The following is a 23,767-nucleotide window of genomic DNA, read 5'->3' on the forward strand; positions in this document are numbered from 1 at the left end:
CTTTTGTCCTTTCTATTTAGAGCTTCCTATGCAATTTTAGACACCAAGCAATTCATACCAGTTGTTAGTTTTGTAAATATGAAACCTTTTCATTTATTTAATCATGGATTGTAGTTATGTCACCTGTATGCCAATATAAATTATACATTCTACTTTTTTTTTTTTTTCAATTGTTGAAAATCAGTAACTCTTTCATCAGAAAATGAGGTAAATATTACATGTACATGTTTTGTTTACAAGGACATTGACAATAAATCTGTTTTAAAATCAACTTTGTTTCTCATAACTTTATTAAAGCAAAATATTTATATTTATTATCACTAACAATGAATGGATTAAGGATAAGTGCAGTGTTAATCATAGCTACACAAAGCCTGTTGTGACCTGCATATTTTTTCCACATCTGATGCTGACAAAGTCGTTCAGGCAAGGGTCTATTTAAGTTTTCTTTACATCTTCTGGGCCTGTTTTCTACAAGTCCTCCAGATTTTGTGAGAGCTCTCATACCTTTTCTTTCAGAGGCCATCTGCTGCCAGCTACAGTGAAACATTGTAAGGCATCCAGCCTGCAGTTGGTATTTTTTTAGTGGATAGTGGACTGTGCAGACCAAAACCACTCTTTAGGCCAAATGTCAACCACAGTGGCTCACCAACATTATAACTAGTTTAATGACAAACACAAAAGGAGAACAAGAAAATATCAAATAAATTGTGTACATTTATGACTCATTTTAAATTTATTTGATATTGGAAAACAACATAATTGGAAGAACTGAAAAACAGGCATCATTTGTGACAGCAAATACACAACACATCAGCATGAGTAAGCCCTATTTATCACATTCAGATACATAGGCTTATATTAGGATATTACTTTCAAAAATCAATGCCAACAATTTTTTTTTAATTCAACAAAAGCTACTAATTGACTTTGAATATTTTTGCACATTTGATTTTCAATTTAGTGTTTGTTGAGTATTTTGGCCATATCAAAGTAAACAATTCTAGTGTAGATACTCAGATTTAAAACAATCACAATGCAATAAGAGTTATGTAAGACTTTTGAAAAACTTCCTGGAAAAACTAAAGACAATCAAACTTAAGTGACCTTTTGGGTTTCAATTAGCAAATACAATTTGGGGAATTTAATTCTTAGGGCATTAATTCTATATCTAAGACATTCAAAATAACATTTCTTTGTAATTAACATTATGATTTGTCACTAAATACCCGTCGCCAAATTTCACCACAGGATAATTAAAATGCTTCAATGGAATGCCTTTACAGTAACTATTCAAAACAATATTATTTTTGAGAATTTTGTCTTATCTAAATATTCTTAAATACAGCCATTAAATCATGAAATGGTAAACAAATATTTTTATTTTTGAACTAAACAGCTATGATTTAGTCATAAGATAAATAAAAAACAAAAAGTACATAACATTTTTACATAGACCAAACTCAAAAATTAAAAAGTCAAGGAAAATAAGCAATATGTGATCATAGCAAATATTTTAAAACAAATGCTGTTCAGTTAACTATTTGTTCTGACGATTCAGGAAATCTAATCACAGAAATATAATAGACAGCAGACAGTATTTATTTGTGAAAATGTACCTCAGTCTTAAACATTTTTTTTAAATATTGAAATTAATAATTTTAAAATTATGGAATCCCATTCTTTCAAAAAAGAATTGTTTCTAAATACCATTCAAGTTCATGCATACCATGTAGCAAGCCTTAAATATTATATTTTATATTTGCCTTTAGTATACTACTAATGAAGAGAATGAAAAACTTTTTATAAAGCAAAGCTAGTTTAATTTTCTTTTACAGCATCAAGTGCTACAATTATGCAATGTTATAAAAGAAAACGCTTTCATTTGTGAAATAATTATCTAGAATGTAGCTAACAGTGAAGAATGAGTTGACTACATCTTGAAAATATAAGAAATATTGAAGACATTACTGGAGACTACTCGCCCCCCAAATATTGAAATGCTTTAACTATCTTTAGAGATGGACAGAGTGAAATCGAATAAATTTCAATAGTTTCAGCAGTTGTTTATTTTACATGTTCCAGATGTTCCTTCAAACTTGAAAATTATTACATGCTAGTCCAACCCCCCCCCCACACACACACACACACTCCAGCATAAGGATGGCAATTGGCAGGTTTTGAACCCAGGACCATTGAGACCACAATCATACCACATGAGCACATACCAAATGACCAGACAGCCATCTGTATTGAAATACTTCACAACATTATGTTTTGGTTTGATTTGTATTTGCAACCCAGACTTTCATTTAATCCTTCTCTGCAAAACAATATTTCCTTAACACTCAGTTTATCAATTGAGCTTTGACCAAATCTTATGGATTCAATCACACCTTTTTTTTTTATAAATCTTTTTATTCCAATAGATACTTTGTTTAAATTAAATAAATACACATTTAACACTTCAGGAGTTAACATAAGCCAGCAGCAAAAATGTTAAATTATGTGGAAGATTATACTTTTATGAAGTTAAAAGGGTTAAACAAAATCCAAAGTAAATCTTCACATATCACACATGAAAACCATATCAATCAATGACCAAAAAACAACAACACAAATTAGTCACTGTCACTTCCAGACTCACTGAGAGCTAAATCATCATCTAGGACATCAAACTTCATAGGATTAGATGCTGTGCCTGGTTTAACAATGAGAAAAAGATAACATTAACAACAGAATATTTGTTGAAATCTTTTCAAAGCATTGTTAAAAGTTTCTGTACATTTTTAAAAATTGTTTTGAAAGTTGTCTTTTTCATCTTTGATTTTTAACATTTTCAGATGATGTAATGTTGTATAGAAGTTCATTCTCTCACTGATGTGCCAAATCACTAGATCATTGTTAAATATTTAAAAAAAAAAAGTTTCACAAAAGTAAAGACAAACATTAAAAGAAATAAAGTCCATGTGCAATTTACTTGACAACAAAACTCATTATTTTGGTAGTTTTCATCATATCATTTTTATCATTGAATAAGGGGCATTAAGACTGATGGGGGGTGCAGTGGCTGAGTAGTTCAGCTTCCAAACCTGGGGTCTTGGGTTAGAATCTCGGTAAAGCCTGGGATTTTAAATTTCTGGATTTTTAGGGCGTTCTTTAGTCCACCCAACTCTAATGTGTACTTGACTTTAATTGAGGAAAGTAAAGGCAGCTGGTCATTGTGCTGGCCACATGATGCCCTGCTCATTAACCGTTGGCCATACAAACAGTTGACCATAATATCATCTTCCCATAGATGAAAAGATCTGAAAGGGAAACTTTACTATTATAATTTATTGTCCGTGTTTCAGCTTATAGCTTTAGTCTTTGGAGCACAAGTGTACAACATTTCTGAATATTTGGATTGCATATGATAATTTTGTATAAACATGAAAGTATAGTAAAATTGTTTCTAGACTGCAATGACTCAATATGGGTTGTGTGTGTGTGTGTGGGGGGGGGGGTAACTAAGCTTTTTAAAATCATAGATGAATGTATGAGAGAGAAATTACAAATTTACCAGATGATATAGTTGGCATGACATTATTTTCTTCATCATCAGAGCTGTCAGTGATTTCTCCCAGTAAAGCAACATCATCATTACCTGTAATAGAGTGAAAGAGGGAATTTTAAAGAAAAGCTCAGATTAAGTTACATGAGTCCATGAGTATCTGATTTAATTTGGAATATTATTCTACCAGCTAACGCCATGCTGTTTGTCAGTCAAAAAACTCCATCTTTGTCAATCAAAACTACTTGCAAACTTAGATGTCCATAAAAATCAAAAGCATAAGTAAAATGAGATGCCTAGAGATAAAAGTTAAAGAGATCACAAAAACATTGATATGAGAATATTTCTTGTCATACCAATTCCCAGAAAAGAATAAAATGGTCTGGCTACCAAGACAGAAAAATCCAGTCCAGAGAGCTGACCAAATCCGATACACAGAATAAATTAATATGAATTAAATAATGCAAATAAATATATGAAATTAAATTGACATAACATAAATAGAAATGTACATGTGAAGAAATCATCATGATGGTATACAAAAAAATTGAAAGAAAAACTTTTTAATAAGAAATAAAATTTTATCTCAGACTTAAAAAAAAAGGGCCCATGGGGTATTGTACCTTTAGAGGCTTCACTGTGAACGGGTGTAATGGAATAATTATCTCCAGCAGGTGAGGCTGCAGCTTGTTTCTTGTCAACAGGTGTGACTCTACCAGCTATATGCTGAATGGCTTTGCTACTGCCATCTAGTCTGAAAACAACAATAGCAACAAGTCACCCTATCTGTCTGGTACAAATGTTGTACATGTTATTTCTTCCACTTTCCTTTATCAAATAAAGTTGAAACTTTGCTTAATTATTCATTGCCATTAATATTAAATGAATCAATTGAAAAATTGACCAATCATTTTATCAATTACCTGTAGTCGTAACTAATCAATTTTTTTAGAAATTTGGAATGTATAGTAAAAACATGCAAAGCTAAAGGGAAATAAGCCATGTGTAGAGAATTAGGGGATAGCAAATAGCTAGAGTAAAATAAAATAATTAAAGTAAAAATTATATCTAAGACTGTAAACATTTTCCCTTTCAGACCTTGCGATCTATGGGAAGATGATGTTATAGTCATCTGTTTCTAAACTTCTCTAAATCATTAAATTTAATTAAGGACTAACAAAATAAAATTAAATAAAAAAAAATGAACTCTAAATGCCCATAAGTAGCTTTTCCTAAAAAAAAAAAAAATAAACACTTGATTCTCATTAGCCTGCACTTTCAATGACAGTTTGGAGCTGATAAAGCAGACTTTCAAAATTCTTAACAGACTGTCCAGACTGCTAGATTACTATAAACTTTTAAGGTATAAAGATGTGTAATCTAAAATTTGAATTTTAGCAAAGCAGCTAAAAATACCTTGTTTTTTTCACAGTTATTTTACTAGTCAATTTTTCCAGTGTGTATGTTCCAGTATTATGATCAATGATTAGGACACATTCTTTCATCACAGGTTGTTTGTTTCCCTTAAATACTGTGTGAGTAACACCAGAGCCCTGGAGATCAACAAATTAGATTAGTTTCAAGCATACAGCTCCTTTGTTAAAGTTAGTTTGGAGTCAAGATGGATGGGGCTGCATTATTTAAATTTCTGTAACCAACATTTAATTAAAATGTAAACAACCTTTCAGTTAACCACCCTCAGTCATAGAATAACTTAGACTAATTTCGTATAGCACTTTCTTTTTTATGCTATGAAGCCCAATTCTGAAAAAGTGTATGTGACTACTTATCACACTTCAAATTATTAACTGCTTGGGTATTTTAAGATCTTTTTCTGACAGGCTTAATTTTTATTGTCAACTGAAATCATTGATGCATTGAAAACACCACTTCTCTCCTAAAAGTACAGTATTAACTTCCCAGTAGTTAATATCTTCACTGCTTTGAGATTGTGTCTAATTACATCTGTATAACAGAGGTGTTGGGTGACCAGTTTCCTTCAAGTGCTTTCAGCAGGTTAGATGATATCTTTTTATACTCATTCATCCTCCAAATGGCAAACCATATTAAGCTAAAGCATGATGTCTAAGGATAGTGAAAATACTAGCTAGATCCATGCTAATTGTTTGGTATTTCAGTTACTCACTTTGTAATACCATGCAATTTTCAGGATATGTCAGAGAAAGCTTAAGAGGAAGGAATCATTCTTGTTTGGTACATATTGCCAAATTGTGCTTCCTTAAGTAGGGTGCTTCTTCTCCTTCTTCAAGCCAGCTTTTTAAAAACCTATGCAATGTCAACCTCTCCTTTATTTCAGTATTTGACAAAGGTTTAAGATCTTCCCAAGCTGAGCATAAGTTAAGGCAATTTTGAGATATACTATTTGGTTATGTCCCTTTTAATCTCCACAACCACATGGCAACCTGTGGAACGATCAAATTTGAACATCCTAACTTCCTGAAAACCCCAGCCTTAATTTAGATTTGATCATCTATGTATCCCTTCATAGTTTTAATGTACATACAAATCAGATACAATTGATCAGCTTACTTCTACATGTGGAACAGTGACTGTTACTTGGTTTCCTCCACCCACTTCAACACAAGCTTCTTTGTTTGTATCAACAGATGCAGGTTTGAAGTCATCTGACACGAAATTAAGTGAATTATAAATCAATTTAAATATCAATGCTGTCTTATTAAAACTTTTTTTGTGGTTGCTGTTCATCAATATAAATTTTAATCAAATGTCTCTTAAAGCTAAAGAAGAGGCCTACATATTTTTTTCACATCTGAGACAGAAATAATTGTTGTCGCCAAGGTTTCCTTTTGCTATCATATATCTAATAAAATAATTAGAAATGTATGCCTAAGGCTATGTTTTTGGCAAGTTGAAAGAAAGATGGCATAACAGAAGCACTCCCTAAAAACAACACATATCCAATTTGATAAAATTATGAAGACCACAGTTAAGTCTGCATAGCCACAAGAAATACTCATTAATCTTTAGACTGGACTCAAGGACAGTGCTTAAATATTATTATTTTAAAATCTGTTTATGAAATTATTATATTTTAGAATAATATATCTAGATTGTTTTAAAATATCCATTCTTTTCTTGAGACCAAAAAAAGTTATAAAAGTTTGTTGGGGGTTTTTTTTTTGCCTTTTTTTTTAACAAATATCTTATCTTCTTATCTTATACATTACAGATGTTACTTCAAATAAGAAGATAAGTAAGTATGTTTTACGCATTTCATGTGTCAATCTAGTCACACATGTTAATTGACTTAAACTCTGCTAAGTCGTTGGTTTTCCTGGCTGATTCACGCAACCCATTCCATTTTCTAATGGCACTAAGGAAGAAGGACCATTTCTACAAATTCGTTCTAGCATATATGGAATAAGAAATGTGCCTCTATCTTTGTGTCTTTCTGAGTATTTCATTAGATTTTGTTTTTCTATTTGTAAATTATGGTTCATTGTTTTATGTGTTTTAGCTACTTTACTTTTTTATTATTCTGTCCTGGAGTGTTAAGTTAAGTGATTTTACCAATGGTGTTACTCTAATCAAATTTGAATATTCATTTGTTATAAATCTCAATGCTCTTTTTTGTATTTGTTCTAGTTACTTTAATAAATGTTTTCTTGAGTTGAGAGATTGCAAACAAGGATGCATACTTTCTAATAATGGCCAAACCAAAGTTAAAAAGAATTTTAGTTGCATGTTCTTGTTTGATTTGTAAAAATTTCTTTTAATAAATCCTAATCTTTTGCTTGATTTTTTAATAATTTCATCAATATGGGGATTCCATGACAACTTTTCATTTATTTTTACACCTTGATATTTTGAGTGTTCAGTCTGTGTAACTGGTTTACCATTAATAAAATAAGTGGTTTTTATTTGTTTAAGTTTTTCTGTTTCTCTTATTTATATTAACTGTCATTTTTCTAGGTGGAAAGACATGCTCTAATTTGATTCCCATTTCTGTAATTTTTCTAATTCTTTTTGTAAAATGTCAATATCTTGCGTTGTATTTATTAATATTAAATGCAATAGTCTGCAAACCATCTTACTTTTGTTGCTAAACTAATGCAATTTGGTAGGCCATTTATGTAAATTAGAAACAGTAGGGGGCCAATATGGCGAGAGTGAATGTGTAATTTCTGTGTTGATATTTTGGTATGAAAGAGTTATATCCCCAGGTATGAATGTGAACAGTATACACGTGATAGAGAGAACTTGGTAGTCAGTTATTTCCTGGACTGATGTTTGTGTTAGATGTTATAGTAGGAGAGGATGGATTTTTGTGTGATATTACTGAGTGTTTTATATATATATAAATAATAAACTGGTGATTTCATGAGAGATTAAGTTTTTCTGGATTCTTTTAGAAATATATTTGTTATCTATAAATGTTGACTATAGATCTGCAGTAATTATTCATAAGTAACCTCTAATGAGCCAAGAAAAGAACCTGACAAGTCAGTATTGCTGAGATCCAGGTCTAGATCTACAATCATCATATAGATCTATACATTATATTATTTTATATACATCTACTGAGAGCATAAGAATAACTAACTCTAAAGTAGGAAAAAAATAGCATTATTAGTCCACACCTATCCCTGCCCAAAAAGCAAATAGTCTGTGAGTCTGATGTTAACAACTTGGTCAGATAATAATAAAAGCACATATATATGTAGAAATTTCTCACATCACATATATCTTGAAACCTGGTAAAAATCTTATCTCTGATCATTTTGGATGCGCAGAAAAATTACCTCAAAAACATCAACTTAATCCACCACTAAGTTATTATTGAAAAAAAAAAGAAAATAATAATAATATATATAATATATATTCATTATCTAAGTGATTAGATTAATCATTAGTGTAAATGAAAACACAGATCTAGATCTCTAGATCTATATCAAACCATCAGACTAAGTTGCCCTAGGACTATTAGATTATGGAATGGGTTGCCTGAGTCAGCCAGGAAAACCAATGATTTGGCAGAATTTAAGTCATTGATTAGCATGCATGAATCATGAATAGATTGACCTAAGGACATTTATCATCTGAAAGTCTTTTTTTGAAGTAACATATCAGACAAGATAGGATATTAATAACACAATTATTAAATTCCTTCTAGATCTAGATATCTAGCAGAGATGTAAGTTATGAAATTAGAAATTGTATTTCAAGTATTTGTATCTCTACTTACAACGTATGGTGTGAAAACCAACATTCGAGTGTGCATTGAAGCTGTCTCCTAACTTTAATTCATGTATTTCATTGTCTACTGGTAAAGACATTCCGTTTACAAAAAAATCTAGATCTAGATTGGTGATAGGATCTAGATTGAGTTGACTATAAATCTAGATCTGATCTATGAACTAGCTAGAGTCACAGAGTGGGGCTAGAGTCTAGTAGAATATATCTCGTTTTCTATTTTATCTATAATCTGTACTGAACTATCTAGATATATACTAATAGTGACAATAGTGATGACCTGTCCTGTACCTTTTAAAGTTCTGAACAGTGTACACTAATACAGTATATGAGTTAATAAAACTACTAAAACTAAAAAAAGCAGTGAGTATACTCTAACTCTAGAGACAGATGACTAGATTTCACTAGTCACTAGAGATCTAGTCAAATCAGTCTAATCATATACATATATAATGTCTGTAATTTAAATAATTGTGTAATATTCGTAGCTCTACACCTAGTGTCGACTGTCGTAGTGACTAGTCTTTTTTAGTCTTAGTAACACTTCTGACTACTCGTCTACTCTCTGATCAGCTGAATTCTGATGTGATCATGAGAAAATGACTTAAAATTAAAACTTCAAATAATATTTAAAAACATATGATATGCCATATGCCTGGGCTACGGCTACAGGTTACAGTCGTAATAGTTAAATTATAGCTATTAAATAGTTTAAATAGTAAACTAAGTCGTCTAAGTCCAAGTAATACAGTAGCCGAGTATTTTATATATAATTATAATATTATTATATACTAACTATAGTATAGATCTCTATAAACTGTTTAATTAAACATTTTATCGGACTATTTTAGGATAGGTAGTAACACACTACATCTAGACATAGAGCCTATATGTAAATGACTAGACTCGAGCTGTAAACTGTAAACAACTAATAATGTAACATTCTAAATTATAGTAGATACTATCAGTTCGACAGCATGTCTAACTCTTTTATTTTTAATGTTTAAAATCCTACGCATTATTAAAAACTATATAGTCACAGACCTATATATCGGTCTATGCATAGAGCCTAGAAGTAGATCGCTGAGTATACGATATTATATGTATAGATCTAATGCTAATGTATGTAAGGGGCTTATGGGGTATATAGCTCCTCTTTCGTGGTCGAAGATGAGAACATTTCTCATTTCCTATGGATTATCTAGATCTAAAGATTTAGATATATCTAGATCTATATAGATCTAGAATCTAGAAGGATCTAGTTAATCTAGTTCTGTGGTCTAGATTCTAGATCTAGATCTATAAGCCTTATGCCCTTATTTGATTATCGTTTTAGAAAATAATGAGCTTTGTATAGAATCTAGATTTAGATGACCAATTATTGTTTGGAGATGGTTTATTTCTAAATTAAGAAATGAAGAAATAAATGAAAGGTGCGTTGTATTAGCAGAATCTATTTTTGAATGCTAAAAAAACCTGGTATGATGTGAGAGTTCAAAGGGTAAGGGTTACAATTCCAAAACAAAGCTATTGACAAAAGTATTGATTCTGTAACTATTGAAATCTGCTCTAAGCCGCCTTAGATTTAGATCTAAAATTCTAAGTTCTAGATCTAATCGTTTTTGTTTTAGTCATCGATTGCAGTGTAAATAATCATAAACATATAATGCAGAATTTCTAGATCTATGAATCTGAAAAATGTTTATTATTTAAATTTTTGAGCATAATTTTTAATATTACATTACAAAAAAATAAATTCAATAATAAAAAAAAATTACATGATTACACATTTACACTGTAGAGTGACTGAGAGTGAGTAGTCACTAAGTCAGTAATAACTCAAAACAAAGTCAGTAATAACACAAAACAAACTAACACTAGACCTATCATTTACAAAATTACACCCAATACAATAAAGATAGTAATAATAGTATATAATGTCTTTTTAAATTCTAGATCTACTACTCCTAACTTTTAGCAAAATAAAAAAAATTACCCTAAAGTAATTGTGTTAGTCACTAGTGTCATGATGGTCATGGCATGATCGTGATGGTTATTATCATCCTGCCAGGAGCAGCCATGCCTTCTCAGGCTTCTGTTTTCTTCTGCCCCTATATATATATAAATATATGTGTGTGTATATTGTTAAAACTCTGGTCACTGGTGGTGATGTGGATAGGGGTAGTAGTGTACGTGTGTGTGATGGTCAGCAAATTGCCTCAGGCCAGCGCTAGACAAGTGGTCAACCATGACAGGTTCTGATGGCCAGCCGTGACAAGTGACAACACGACAGTTTGGGAATGATCTGTGTTGTGAATAGTACTCAGGCAAATCACATTGAATGTGGTCATGTGATCAACCAAAATGGTTGAGCGACATTCCAGCAGGTTCTATAGGAACCCTTTATATAGAGTGGAGGTGTCATAGTCAAGATGGTTCACTATAGTTCGGTTCACTATAGACGACGTGATTCAGTGTGGTTCAGCAGTGTGATTCTGTATGGCACATTACCACAGTTCGGTGTGTAGTACTGTGAAGACACCTCACAAATATGATATGTCTTGATCTGCGATCGAGTCTGACACGAGCACAGTGTGTGAGGTCAGTCCTAAACAGTTGAACCAAGTGCAAGTCCAGGATGAGGCAGAGATGCCAGAGCAAGAGTTGATATGGCAGTACAGCTGTTAATGGTGAAAATATTTGTACAGTCAGTGTTAATGATAATGAATAATATATATATAAATATATCACTGGTATTTCTGTGACATCTTGTGCCAGGATTTCAGTCTTGGATCTTGCATCAGCCAAAGAAAGAAAAAGAAAGCTGCCCTGACAACTAGCCCTTGCACAGATGCATATACATGCACGAACTGTGGCAAATTCTGCCGCTCCAGAATTGGCTTGATCAGTCACTCCAGATTCTGCCCCATCTCAAGACGTAACCAAAGCCAGTGACTCATCTGGGTGCATCCATTGTCTTCCGAGACATATATATATACATACAGAGAGAGAGAGGGATTATATCTGTGGCATTTTACGTCTCGAGAGATGATCTTTTCCCTTTGCAACTTCTTATGTGACTTAAGAGGCCAAGCCTTGATACACAGCTGCGATGGGCATATGTGATCACCAGGCGCCGTTGCATTATCACCCTTCTTTCTGCTTCTGTAGTGTATGGCATCTGTAATCCAAGACCCTTCCTTTATGCTCTCTCTCCATGTAGATCTATCCAGTGCTACTTTTTTCCCAGCTGCTAGTGTCGATTTTTAAGAGCTTCATGTGGCATTTGCATACATCCGTATAACGTAAAATTGGGTGACCAGTGGCTCTCCTGCCTTCTATTAGATCGCCATACAGAATGTCTTGTGGAAGTCGACCTACTGGCATTCTATGAACGTGGCCAAGCCAGCCAAGGCGTCTGCTGCTGATACATTAAATAATTTTCCAGAGGATCTTGTATGGAAAAACACACCTTCGTTTATGTCATTGTGCGCATGATGCAGTAGACAGGAGAAGAATATGCCAAACAGAGTAGGTGCGAGCACACATCCCTGCTTGAGATTATATAGACTACCTGATACCCTGCCAGGTGAAGATTTCAGTACCAGAACCTCTTTTTTGGAATAACAATTAAGTGACAGCTGGTTATCAATTTTTTAAGTTAGATTGTCATAAAATAGATCTAATCATAGTATAACAAGACCAAACTTAGAGATCTAACATCTACAGAGTGAGATTTGTTGAGATGCTACCATCTACTTATCAACTTATTGACCTATAAAGAAGTTGCTCTATATCAATTTTATCATATGGTCATCTTCACCACAATCACTATTGTTGATTGCAGAACCTATTATGGCTAAATAGGCTTTTTCTGGAGATGCAAACATTGCCACAGCTCATGCTTTGAAATGGTTCTACTTGGGGTATCAGGCACCTGCAGCTCATTTTCTCCCGTTTAAGGCAGCCTTTTGCTCTCTGTTAGCAGAGTCATACAAGCATGGAAAATCTGCTCCATGCTGTTCCATCTTGAGTAATTTCCTTCTAACACATATTTTCATTGATAGCCATGAACCTGAGTTCTTGCTTACTAACAGATACAATTTATGCATATCAGACAACACATAGGCTATAGAAAACTGTTTAGTTTGTGCCTTTATGCATGCTATTTGACCGGCTCTTACTGCCATAAAGCAAAGTTTTTAAGACATAGGCATTGTAGACTAAAATTTTGATCATCATATTCAATAAGGCATTTATGTATGCCTGCTTAGAGAGTTTTGCCATGACTATAGAGGCTTATTCAATTTTTTAAATCACCACAGGTTCTACATTCTGGTTTCTGGCAACTATTAATCCGATGTAAGTAAATTCATGCACTGCACCATAAGTGGGATTACCTATGTTTATCTCAACTATTTCTGTGATATCCTTTGTGAGGATTTCAGTTTGAGTGAGAACGATAGTAAATGAGTGAATGCTGGTGAATGGGAAGAGAGTGCATCAGCAAATAGTAATTCTCTGATTAGCATGCATGGTTTCTTTCTTTTACCATTAATTAAAAAATCTTTCCATTGGATCTACCATGGATGTGTACGAAATCTTCAGGATTAAAGGGCACTATTATAGCAAGGACAGAGAAGTAGAAAATGTTGATAAGTGTTGAAACCAAAAGTCATTATTATTGTCATAAATTCAAAACGTAGAATTTTAAATTAAGGCTGTTAATAAAAGGATTACTTTGTGAAAAGTGGAACTAGAAACTGATTTTAAAAAATGATAACAATATTGTTTATTGTATACAGATAATACGATTTTCTTCAGCATGGCTCTTAAAGGCATAAAAGTTATTGAACTTGCAGGTCTTGCACCTGTCCCATACTGTGGCATGATACTGTCAGACTTTGGTGCTAGAGTTATTAGAATAGACAGGGTAAGTGGCATGATATTGTCAGACTTTGGTATTTGAATATAGAGGCCGATGATTTAATTTTGAGGTCTGTTTCATATCTGAAATGTAAAATTATTTTTTAAAATTATCATTTAGTCAAATCTGTTATAGTAGGCCTACATTGGTTTCTATGGATAGCTTTAGTTTTTGTTGATGTTTACACAAGTAGCCCAGGTATGCCAAAAACAAATATTTCATTATTGCCATTCATTGCTAAAAATTGTTGATACTATTTTCTTGAAAGAACATAGTGGCACTAAGCAAAAAATTGTTTTCTTTTTTTAAGCCCTATGCCCCCAATATCGACTGCTTGGGAAGAGGCAAACAGTCTATCTGTGTAGATCTAAAAAAAAAAGAAGGAACTGATGTAGTAAAAAAATTATGCTCTCAAGTTGATGTTTTGGTGGAACCTTTCAGACCAGGTAACTATTCAGAGATTTATATAAGGATATTTAATTATTTAGGGTCTTCATCTTGCTAATATAACAACAAAAAGTATGTTGAGTTTTTAAGGTGTGTGGTGATATAGTTTAGGCCTAAATTAGCTTGGATGCCTAACAGAAGGTCTTGATGATAGATGGGATTTGTTTTTAATTTATATTATTGATTCAATAACTAGTCGACCTAGCTCTAAGGAGAGTCTGAAAAATTTGAAACTAAAGCAAAAGGCACTCTTGAGAACAAAAGCATCTATTCGTAGCATCATGCTCATACTGAGCTCTTGGTCTCAATTAAAGGTAACTTAACCTAAAGAAATTTAAACTATACGATAATCAATTTTTCAACTTATTAAATGTGACAATAAAATAGCATCTCCAAATCATGTGTAATACGCTTGTTGTTTTTCAAATAGGCCTAACATTTTCTTCATTTCAGGCATTTTTTACCTTTGTTTTCTTTTCAAATTTTATTTTATTAAAAAAAAATTTTTAAAAGATTAATTTAAAAAACATTATGATGTTAGCAACAGTGACAAATCTACAGTACCGAGTGTTTTGACAGTGTAGCTTTCCTTATTAATTTAATATATAGTTCGTCCATCATGGTGTGATGATGACCACTTTTGTCATCCAGTGGTCTGAGGGCTTTGCACTGGGGTTTTGTGTCCCCTCATGTGGCAGGTGAGACCTGGAATGTTCGGCTGCACACTGGGCAGGTTATTTCAGTTGGAGTTGGATCTAGTGTCATTATCTTGCTTTTTTTCTCTGGCGCTTTTCTTCTGCCAGCACTATTCTCTTGTCCTCTGCATTTTGTGTCCCAGTTTTTGCAGTGTGATGCCCCATGATTCTCTATCATGTGCTTTTATCTATCAGGTGGCAGGGTCAATGCTGAAGGCTTTCAGAGATGCTTTGTGGGCATTCTGTGCACGTTTCTGAGGCATAGAGCAATGTGGAGAGAATGACAGCTTGATAAACCCCTTGCCTTGTACTTGTGGTAATACTTAGTCTATTCCAAACATTTTTATACAGTCTTCTATAGGATGCAGTGACCTTGGCATAATGCAAGTCGATTTCATTATTGATGTTTCCATTTTGGGAGAGTGTGCTTCCAAAGTAGGTGAATCTGTCCACTGGATTTATTTCCTGTCCATTTATCTTAATGCTTGAATCTGAATAGGCTTTACCTGGAGCAGCCAATTATAAGACTTGTCTTTTTTTTCTGTATTTATAGTGAGGCCAAAGTCAAATACATCAAGGTATAAAGAAAAATGGTATAAAAACCAAAACAAAAATATTACTATTAGTTAAATATGTTTACTTTAACAGTAAAAATTTAATTAAAATAAAAGATATTTATTACAAATAGAATAAAACATTGAAAGTGATTTCAACTTCCTAATATATGTGAAAATATTTTTTTAACTTTACAATCTTATATACTTCCTATTGTTGTCAATTTTTTTCAGTGGTAAAAAAAAAAAGTACTAGTATCACCATTGAGTATTTATTTTGGATGTGTAAAGCAGTGACTGTAAACAATTAATACATGGTATAATATTTGCTCTCCTCAAAAAAATGTATATTGAAAAAATATATACATTTATTAAAGCCTTAAATAAATTGAATTTTGTTACGCTAACTCAATGATTTAAATATAGTTTAAAATTAATTCTTAGCATTGAATATAATTACAGTAAGGCTTAAACAACTGATCAATGAATAGAACCAGATTTTTTCAGTTTTAAGTTAGTGATGAGCAGTTGAGAGGGCCTACTTTATTTAATAGTTAGCAGCAATGGTGTAAAGGAATAATAACAAATAATGTGGAGCATTGAATTGTTTCATAAGGATATTGAAGACACACATTTTTAGCGGTCCCCGAAAGGGGAAAAGATGCTATTAGTTTTGTGCGAAATGTCTGTCCGTCTGTCCCATTTAGATCTCGTAAACTAGAAAAGATATTGAAAATCCGACATCACAATATTTTAGACCATTCAAAGTTCTGATGCAACGGCTACTTTTTTTTTCTGAAAGCGAAAAAATCTCATTTTTAAAATCAGTTATGCAAGCAGTTTTTTAAAGAGAACACGGCTACAAAGACAGTTGAAAATCCCAGTCTTCGAACCCCGGACCCTCGGTTCGGAAGCTAAGCGCATTACCGAGCCTCTCCTGGTCTTCACTTAATGTAATTGTTTTGAAAATGTTTAATCTTTTATTTGAATTCTCAAAATTAATACGGGTTCGAATCCTGGTGAAACTGGGATTTTCAACTTCGGAATCCTTAGGTGCCTCTGAGTCCACCCAGCTCTAATGGGTACCTGACATTAGTTGGGGAAAAGTAAAGGCGGTTGGTCGTTGTGCTGGCTACATGACACCCTCGTTAACCGTAGGCCACAAAAACAGATGAACTTTACATTATCTGCCCTATAGACCACAAGGTCTGAAAGGGGAACTAGTTAGGCCTGGTTTACATCTAACTTTGCATTCACTTGCACCTATCCTTTGATCTGCTGTACCGTTGGGGCACTACACAAGATCTGTCAACCTTCTTTCTCCATTCTTATCTCTCATTTGTCTTTGATATAATTTCATTTGGATGTTCTTTCTGAAAATATTGAAGCCTGCCTGGGTGGACCACTTCGGGGGCTGATTTTGAGTTTGTGTTTCCACACAAACTGTCTTTGTAATCTTGTTTTTTTTTTGTTTATGGCAGCACTTCAGAACAGTGTATTGCTTACCAGCACCTTCAACTTTGTAGTTCACATTGGGCTTGTTCTCTGAGCTTAAATAGATGTTTGAATAAAATTTCATATTTGTTATTTCCTCTATTTTTCTAGTTTCTAGAGATAATGTGTAAAAATAAATAACAAATGGTGTGTTAGCACTAAGTAAGGCAAATCAGATATTTTGATCTAAAAGTGTATGTAACCTGGCTAAGAAACTCTTTGTTATTTACTTTCTGCTTTTTTTTGTTTTCAGAATAAGCATAGATTGCTTTTCACCATATTAAGATTGCATTTTTTTTTGGTCTGTCAGGTGTTATGGAAAAACTTGGTCTTGGTCCTGAGGTATTAACTGCATCTAATCCAAGACTAATATATGCTCGTTTAACTGGTTATGGACAAACAGGTTTATTTTCTCATAAAGCTGGACATGATATAAATTATATTTCTATCTCAGGCAAGTTATAACTAATAAAATTAATTTACGTAACATTGATAGTATTGAAATCAATATTAAAGAATTAAACAAGGGAGTCATTTTAGATTTTTAAAATAATATGTAGTATGGATATTTCATCACATGAAATGCTAAAGCATTTTTTCAGCATCATAGCTGGAATTAGGTTAAAATTTTTTTTCTTTTATAGCATGACCCTACGATACATAAGTAGTTATTCAAACTCACTCCGTCTGTCTGGGTGGAATATTTTACACATTATTTCTCTCACTTCCCATTTTCAGATCAAGTTGAAACTTTGTACTATTATTCATTGGATATGACAACACATGAATCAATTAAAAACAATTACCAATTAGTTAATCAATTATTTTTAATTAATTTTTTTAAAATGTATATAGAAAATGAACTAAGCTAAGGGAAGATAAGGCTTTTGTTAAAAATTTAAAACTAACAATAGACTATTAAAACATTCTAATTTTTTTTAAATTGCTTTTGAAAAGGCCGCATGGAAATCCTCTTCCAGATCCCCCCCCCCCCACACCCCTAACTGTCCACAAAAGTGTTTGGACCATAGTTCACTGAGCATGCTATAAGCATGAAAGTTGCACTAAACAAAAACAATAATAATATATATTTAAAAAAGGAGAAAAATCTGACCCAGGAAACTACAGACCCGTATCACTTACCAGCATCACATGTAAAATCCTAGGACACATAATATGTAGCAACATCATAAACCACTTAGACAAACATAATGTCCTCACACCATACCAACATGGCTTTAGGAAATATAGATCATGTGAAACACAATTAATAGGACTAATTGATGATTTTTCAAAAGGTTTAGATAATAGTGAACAAATAGATGATATCTTACTAGATTTTTCTAAGGCTTTTGACAAAGTTCACCACCATAGTTTGCTTAAAAAATTAAAATATTTCCGCATTAATGGTCCACTGCATCAGTGGATTAAAGATTTTCTGATAGGGAGAGAACAAACTGTAATAACAAATGGCTCTAAATCAACACAGATAACAGTAAACACAGGTGTACCTCAAGGAACAGTCTTGGGTCCACTACTATTTTTAATTTACATAAATGATTTACCAAATTGCATTACTTCAGGAACAAAAGTCAGATTATTTGCAGACAATTGCATAATATATAGAACAATAAAAACAACACAAGACACAGATATTTTACAAAGAGAATTAGATGAATTACAGAATTGGGAATCAAATTGGAGCATGTCTTTCCACCCAGAAAAATGTCAGTTGTTAAGAGTAACAAAAAAACTAAAACAAATTAATTCCACTTATCTTATTCATGGCAAACCAGTAACACAGACTAAAAACGCAAAATACCTAGGTGTTATAATAAATGAAAAACTGTCATGGAATCCACATATTAATGAAACTACAAAAAAATCAAAGCATTAGGATTTATTAAAAGAAATTTCTATAAATCAAAAAAGAACATAAAACTAAAATGTTATTTAACCTTGGTTAGGCCAATAATAGAATATGCATCCTCCGTTAGGGACCCCTCAACTCAAGAAAACATTAAGAAACTGGAACAGACACAAAATAGAGCAGTGAGATTCATAACAAACGAATATTCACATTTGACTAGAGTAACACCTTTAGTAAAATCACTAAATTTAGAAAACCTTCAGGACAGAAGGCTCAAAAGTAAAGTATCAATCATACATAAAACACTGAACCATAATCTTCAAATACAAAAACAAAATTTAATAATATACTCTGAAAGACACAAAGATAAAGGCACATTCCTCGTCCCATATGCTAGAACAAATTTGTACAAATACTCCTTCTTCCCTAGTGCTATTAGAGCATGGAATGGGTTGCCTGAGCTAGCCAGGAAAACCAATGACTTGGCAGAATTTAAGTCATTGGTTAATATGCATGACTAAATGCATGACGTGTAGGACGTAATCATCTTCTTTTTTGAAGTAACGTCTGTATTAGATAAGATAAGATATATTGTATTTATAATACATTTCTATTTGGCTATTGTCTCTGTAAATAGATATTATTAAATCCAATTTCTAAAATAGAATAATTATTTTAAAAGTTCACTAAATATATTCTTATCATAATATCCTAATTTAATAAGCATAATTATATATAATATTCATTTTTTTTTATTTAAGGTATTTTATCAAAATTAGGCAAAAGAGATGAGCCACCACTTCCGCCAGTAAATTTAGCTGCCGATTTTGGCGGAGGTGGTCTTATATGTGCCCTTGGCATTGTCATGGCCCTACATGCACGTCACAGTTCTGGTCTTGGACAAGTTATTGATGCAAATATGGTGGAAGGTTCAGCATATTTAGGTAACATCTTCTCAATCTTTTATTTTAATACTTAACTAAATGTTATTGAGCAATTATATACAGCAGTAGAAATGAAATGCTCTATTAATTTATTATTTGTTTACTTGTAAATTATTATTTCTTAAACTTAATTCAGGTAGCTGGATTGATGGAAGTGACGTAATTTTCAACAAACCAAGAGGATATAATTTATTAGATGGTGGATCCGCATTTTATAGCACCTATGAAACTAAGGATGGCAAATATGTTTCAGTAGGAGCTCTAGAAGACAAGTTTTATAAAGATCTTATCAAAGGTAATTAGAAACTAATACAGTATATCTTAACTTCTTTGAGTTTCAACATGAGTTTTTCTTTTTCAATTTTACATTGTTTACATTTACTTCTCATATTTGATTGGAATATTTTTTAGCAATATCTGTACAAAAATAAATTACATTATTTTATTGTATTGTCAATGTATTGTAAATAAAACATGTAGTATGTGCTATAAACTATTTTATTTAACATACTAGCCTCTATGAACTATGGCTTCTGATCCAAATATATTACTTAATAATTTAAAAACTTAAAGATTTCTAAATATCAATTATAAAATTAAAAAAACTTTTTTTAAAAAATGAGAAGGAGTCTTTTAATTTATAATATTTTCATATTTTTTTTAAATCCTCAGGTTTAGGCTTGTACAATCAAAATATCTCACAAACAGATGATCAAGACAAGCAAAAGGAATTATTTGCTAAGATTTTTCTTACAAAAACTAGGGACGAGTGGACAGAAGTTTTTAAAAACCTTGATGCTTGTGTCACACCTGTACTTACTGCAGAAGAAGCAGCTGTACATCCTCATAACGCTTCCAAAGGGACATTCCAAAAATCAATGCAACCACCAAGCCTAATGGCTAACCCAGCCCCACGGATGAGTAGAACACCAGAAATTCGTCAGTACAGACCCCTTCCTGAAATAGGCCAACATACTTTTGAAGTACTAAGGGAGTTTGGCTACTCTCAGATGGATATAAATGGCTTAATAAAAGCAGGAGCTGTTGTGGAGGCATCTAAACTTTAGTAAATGTTATTAACTTTTGCCTATACTGTAGCCAAGAAGTGATTTTTAAAATCAAATATCATGTTTGACTTGAATTGTAAGAATTTATTTCTGATATATTCATCTTTAATTACATTAATTAATGTTAATGGAATGCCTAACTTATGTTTATCATTATGTTACAGTTAAACATTGTTACTTAATAACTTAATTATTTATTTTTATGCCATTCTTAAAATTTCTTTTACTTATTTTTTTTTTAATGTGATAATTGGTAAGAATTTAATTTTTCATCAAATATTTTATTATATCTTAAAGTATTTTATGTACAGAATTCATCACTATACATTTTTTACTAAAAAAAATAAGATGCCATTAAAGTTTTTTCACATTTCATTTATTTGCAAAGGACTTTATTATACTTTTTCTCAACAACCTTGACATTGTGACATTAATAAATATTAGTTGAATACGGCTGCATATCACATGTCCAGATCTACATGTGTATTTTATCTTCATCTTCACCACTTTTTTGCTGATGAACTGTAAGCTTTTATGCAGTCTGTACATTGGAAAAGTAGTGTGATGTTATTCTCAGGTGTAATACAAATCCATACAAAGTGTTTTTGCTGAGTCCTTGTGGGAATAGAGTCTGTCTAAGGTGACTTAAATTGGGCATTCTAAGAGAGTATGTTTCACAGTTTCGTAAGGATGGGTGCAGTGTCTATAGTGGGGTGGAACTACAGGGTTTATTTTGTTTATGTGAAGTGTTAAAAATGTGTTTCTTGTTCTGAGTTAAAAGATTACAGATTGCTCTATGCAGCAAAGGAAAATGATACTGTCCTGTTTGTTAGTTTGCTGTGGTCATTTCTCTATAAATAGTTTCTTGATGTCTGTTGGTTGAGCCACTATTGATTATAATTTACTGGCTAATATGACTTGATAGTGTTGTAGTTTACTGTTCATGGTGTTTCTAGTTATTCCATTGTGACTTTGTTTCCCTTTCATTTTCCATGATTTTTATGTGCTAAGAGATTCATTGTAATGTGACTGGGATGTCTAAATTCATCATTATATAGTGGATTATCAGGAGTTGCCTAATAGGGGTTTGAAAAGTAGATTGTGAATCTGCAAAGTCAATTATATCTGATGGTGGGGTTGTATTCCAAAACTCTTTTCCTACTGTCTGCAGTGCAAATGTGGTTGCTTAGATTTTGGCCTGGAGATTTGAGCAGTTATCTCCATAAGGTTCACTTATCTCAAGTGCTTACTTTCAGGAAAGACCAAGAGATTGTTAAAAGACTACAGAAACCCCCAGCCTGCACATGTGCCCTTAAAATCATTTAAATTGTTTGTCAGTAACATGGAAACTAATTATTGTAATAATAATTGACACCCAGGGATGTTTCCATGAACATAACATAGTGTTTATTTATATAAGATAGAACAAAAAAGTAATAATATTAGTAATGTATAGAGTATTGATAATTAATTCTATAAGTAATTACCAATGATTTACAATATGCAAACAAGCTAAATATACAAAATTCTTTTTTATAAAAACAAAGCTTATCTATAGGAGAAGAACTCCAACCTTAAAACTATATCTATCAATAATGTACAAGCTATTTCCCTCATTAAAATCAAACAAAATTATTATTACCAATTAATTAATTGGGTATTTTTTAATTGATTTGTGTTTTGTTAGGTACAATAAATAATTGTTTAAAGTATCAACTTGATTGGAGAATGTTTGAGGAGAAATAGCATTAACAATTATAAAGGGGACCAAACCCCAAAAATTTAGCCATATCTGTGAATACTGAAGTATTAGTTTCCCTTGTTGGTATCAAACAAAATAATTAATTACCAGTAGTTATTTGACTAATTGGTTACTTTTTTTTTCATTGATTCATGTCTTTTCTATGCCAATGAATATTTTTGTGAAGTTTTGATCCGAGAATGAGTGTGGGAGAAATAATGTGTACACACTTTTTACCAGACAGACAGAGTGAGTTGATATAAGCTTTGTAAAAAAAAAAACTTGAATACATAAGCTACAGTTGTGAAGTAGCTCAAGCGTCTTCTATCAGCATACAGCTACACTACTATCAACTGCTTCTTGTACAGGTTCTTCAATTCTTGGGTCTTACAAAAATACTTTGTCTTCACAGTTAACACCCAAAGACTGGCCCTAAAGATAATAAATAATACACAAACTATATAGCCTAATTCTGCTTAATTAGCTATAGTTCATAAAATATCTTGGTCAAGATCGTCCCAAAAAATTGCCTGTTAACTTACTAAAAGTGGGGAACAATTTGATTAATTGTATTTGTTAATTTAAATTATTATTATATGTTTAATTTATACAGAAACTCATGTACACATTTTTATTTCAGTGATTATTTCTTCTGTATCAGTAGCCATATTGTTTGTGTGTTTTATTCTTTTACTAGTTTTACTTCTGTTGGTATATCAATATGTGACCATTATTTTGTATTAAAATAAGTAAAATACTATTTTAAAATTCTTAAATAATGCATTTCACATTAAAAATTCCTTTTTAAATATTATAACATATACACAGGACAGCTTACTAACAAATTATGCTAAATAAACAATTTATATAATTGATGTGACAAAGTTTCAAAATATCTTTTGTAATTACCATGATTTTATTTTTAAAAACACACATTTCTTAACAATTGACAATTAATGTCTTCTCAAATGGTTGTGAAAGTTGGCAAATGAACGCTGAGGCTGAAAGAAGAATTCAAGCCTATAAAAAAGTATAAATGCTACAGAAAAATGCTGGGTTTCAGATACCAGGAAAAGAAGACAAATGAGTTAACTCCTTAATACTGTGAAGACATGAAAGCTGAGCTAGTTCGGTCATATTGCAAGACACTGTCAAAAGTCATCTTTCAAAGAACAGTGGAGCTCCCCGGAGCACGAAGAAAAAGTCGTCTAAAGAAAATTAAGCTGGCTGGAAAATTTTA

General features: G+C 32.0%; 2 protein-coding genes across 12 annotated transcripts; one reads left to right on the forward strand and one right to left on the reverse strand.

Moving 5' to 3' along the window:
• Positions 1–706: 706 nt before the first annotated feature.
• LOC106078600 (ELL-associated factor 1-like) lies at positions 707–9,769 on the reverse strand. Of its 2 annotated transcripts, XM_013239519.2 has the most exons (7): positions 9,751–9,769; positions 8,781–8,894; positions 6,104–6,198; positions 4,970–5,106; positions 4,177–4,307; positions 3,563–3,646; positions 707–2,701 (listed from the first exon to the last, which is right to left on the reverse strand). In XM_013239519.2, exons 2-7 carry the CDS (start codon positions 8,869–8,871, stop codon positions 2,622–2,624), a joined length of 618 nt encoding a protein of 205 aa, XP_013094973.1. In that variant the 5' UTR covers positions 8,872–8,894; positions 9,751–9,769; the 3' UTR covers positions 707–2,621. The 2 variants fall into 2 exon arrangements, with proteins under 2 accessions (XP_013094973.1, XP_013094972.1); XM_013239518.2 differs by lacking the exon at positions 9,751–9,769 and having other exon boundaries at positions 8,781–9,415.
• An 84-nt stretch (positions 9,770–9,853) lies between these two features.
• On the forward strand, positions 9,854–23,402 carry LOC106078598 (alpha-methylacyl-CoA racemase-like). Of its 10 annotated transcripts, none has more exons than XM_013239505.2 (8): positions 9,875–9,910; positions 13,114–13,150; positions 13,594–13,721; positions 14,026–14,161; positions 17,216–17,359; positions 19,537–19,719; positions 19,856–20,014; positions 20,392–23,402. In XM_013239505.2, exons 1-8 carry the CDS (start codon positions 9,890–9,892, stop codon positions 20,784–20,786), a joined length of 1,203 nt encoding a protein of 400 aa, XP_013094959.2. In that variant the 5' UTR covers positions 9,875–9,889; the 3' UTR covers positions 20,787–23,402. The 10 variants fall into 10 exon arrangements, with proteins under 10 accessions (XP_013094969.2, XP_013094959.2, XP_013094962.2 ...); XM_013239506.2 differs by lacking the exon at positions 9,875–9,910 and adding an exon at positions 10,081–10,289; XM_013239510.2 differs by lacking the exon at positions 9,875–9,910 and adding an exon at positions 10,081–10,221.
• Positions 23,403–23,767: the final 365 nt, after the last annotated feature.

This window comes from Biomphalaria glabrata, chromosome 1 (genome assembly GCF_947242115.1).
Source record: "Biomphalaria glabrata chromosome 1, xgBioGlab47.1, whole genome shotgun sequence".
NCBI lineage: Eukaryota > Metazoa > Mollusca > Gastropoda > Planorbidae > Biomphalaria > Biomphalaria glabrata.

Bases quoted from the DNA above. Each gene is read 5' to 3' on its own strand.
- LOC106078600 (XM_013239519.2), bottom strand. From the start codon at position 8,871: ATGTCTTTACCAGTAGACAATGAAATACATGAATTAAAGTTAGGAGAC. The intron at 6,199-8,780 runs GTAAGTAGAGAT...ATTTCGTGTCAG, and splicing joins TGGTTTTCACACCATACGTT to ATGACTTCAAACCTGCATCT. The intron at 4,308-4,969 runs GTATTTTTAGCT...TGTTGTTTTCAG, and splicing joins ATAACTGTGAAAAAAACAAG to ACTAGATGGCAGTAGCAAAG.
- LOC106078598 (XM_013239505.2), top strand. From the start codon at position 9,890: ATGTATAGATCTAATGCTAAT. The intron at 13,722-14,025 runs GTAAGTGGCATG...TCTTTTTTTAAG, and splicing joins GAGTTATTAGAATAGACAGG to CCCTATGCCCCCAATATCGA. The intron at 17,360-19,536 runs GCAAGTTATAAC...TTTTTATTTAAG, and splicing joins AAATTATATTTCTATCTCAG to GTATTTTATCAAAATTAGGC.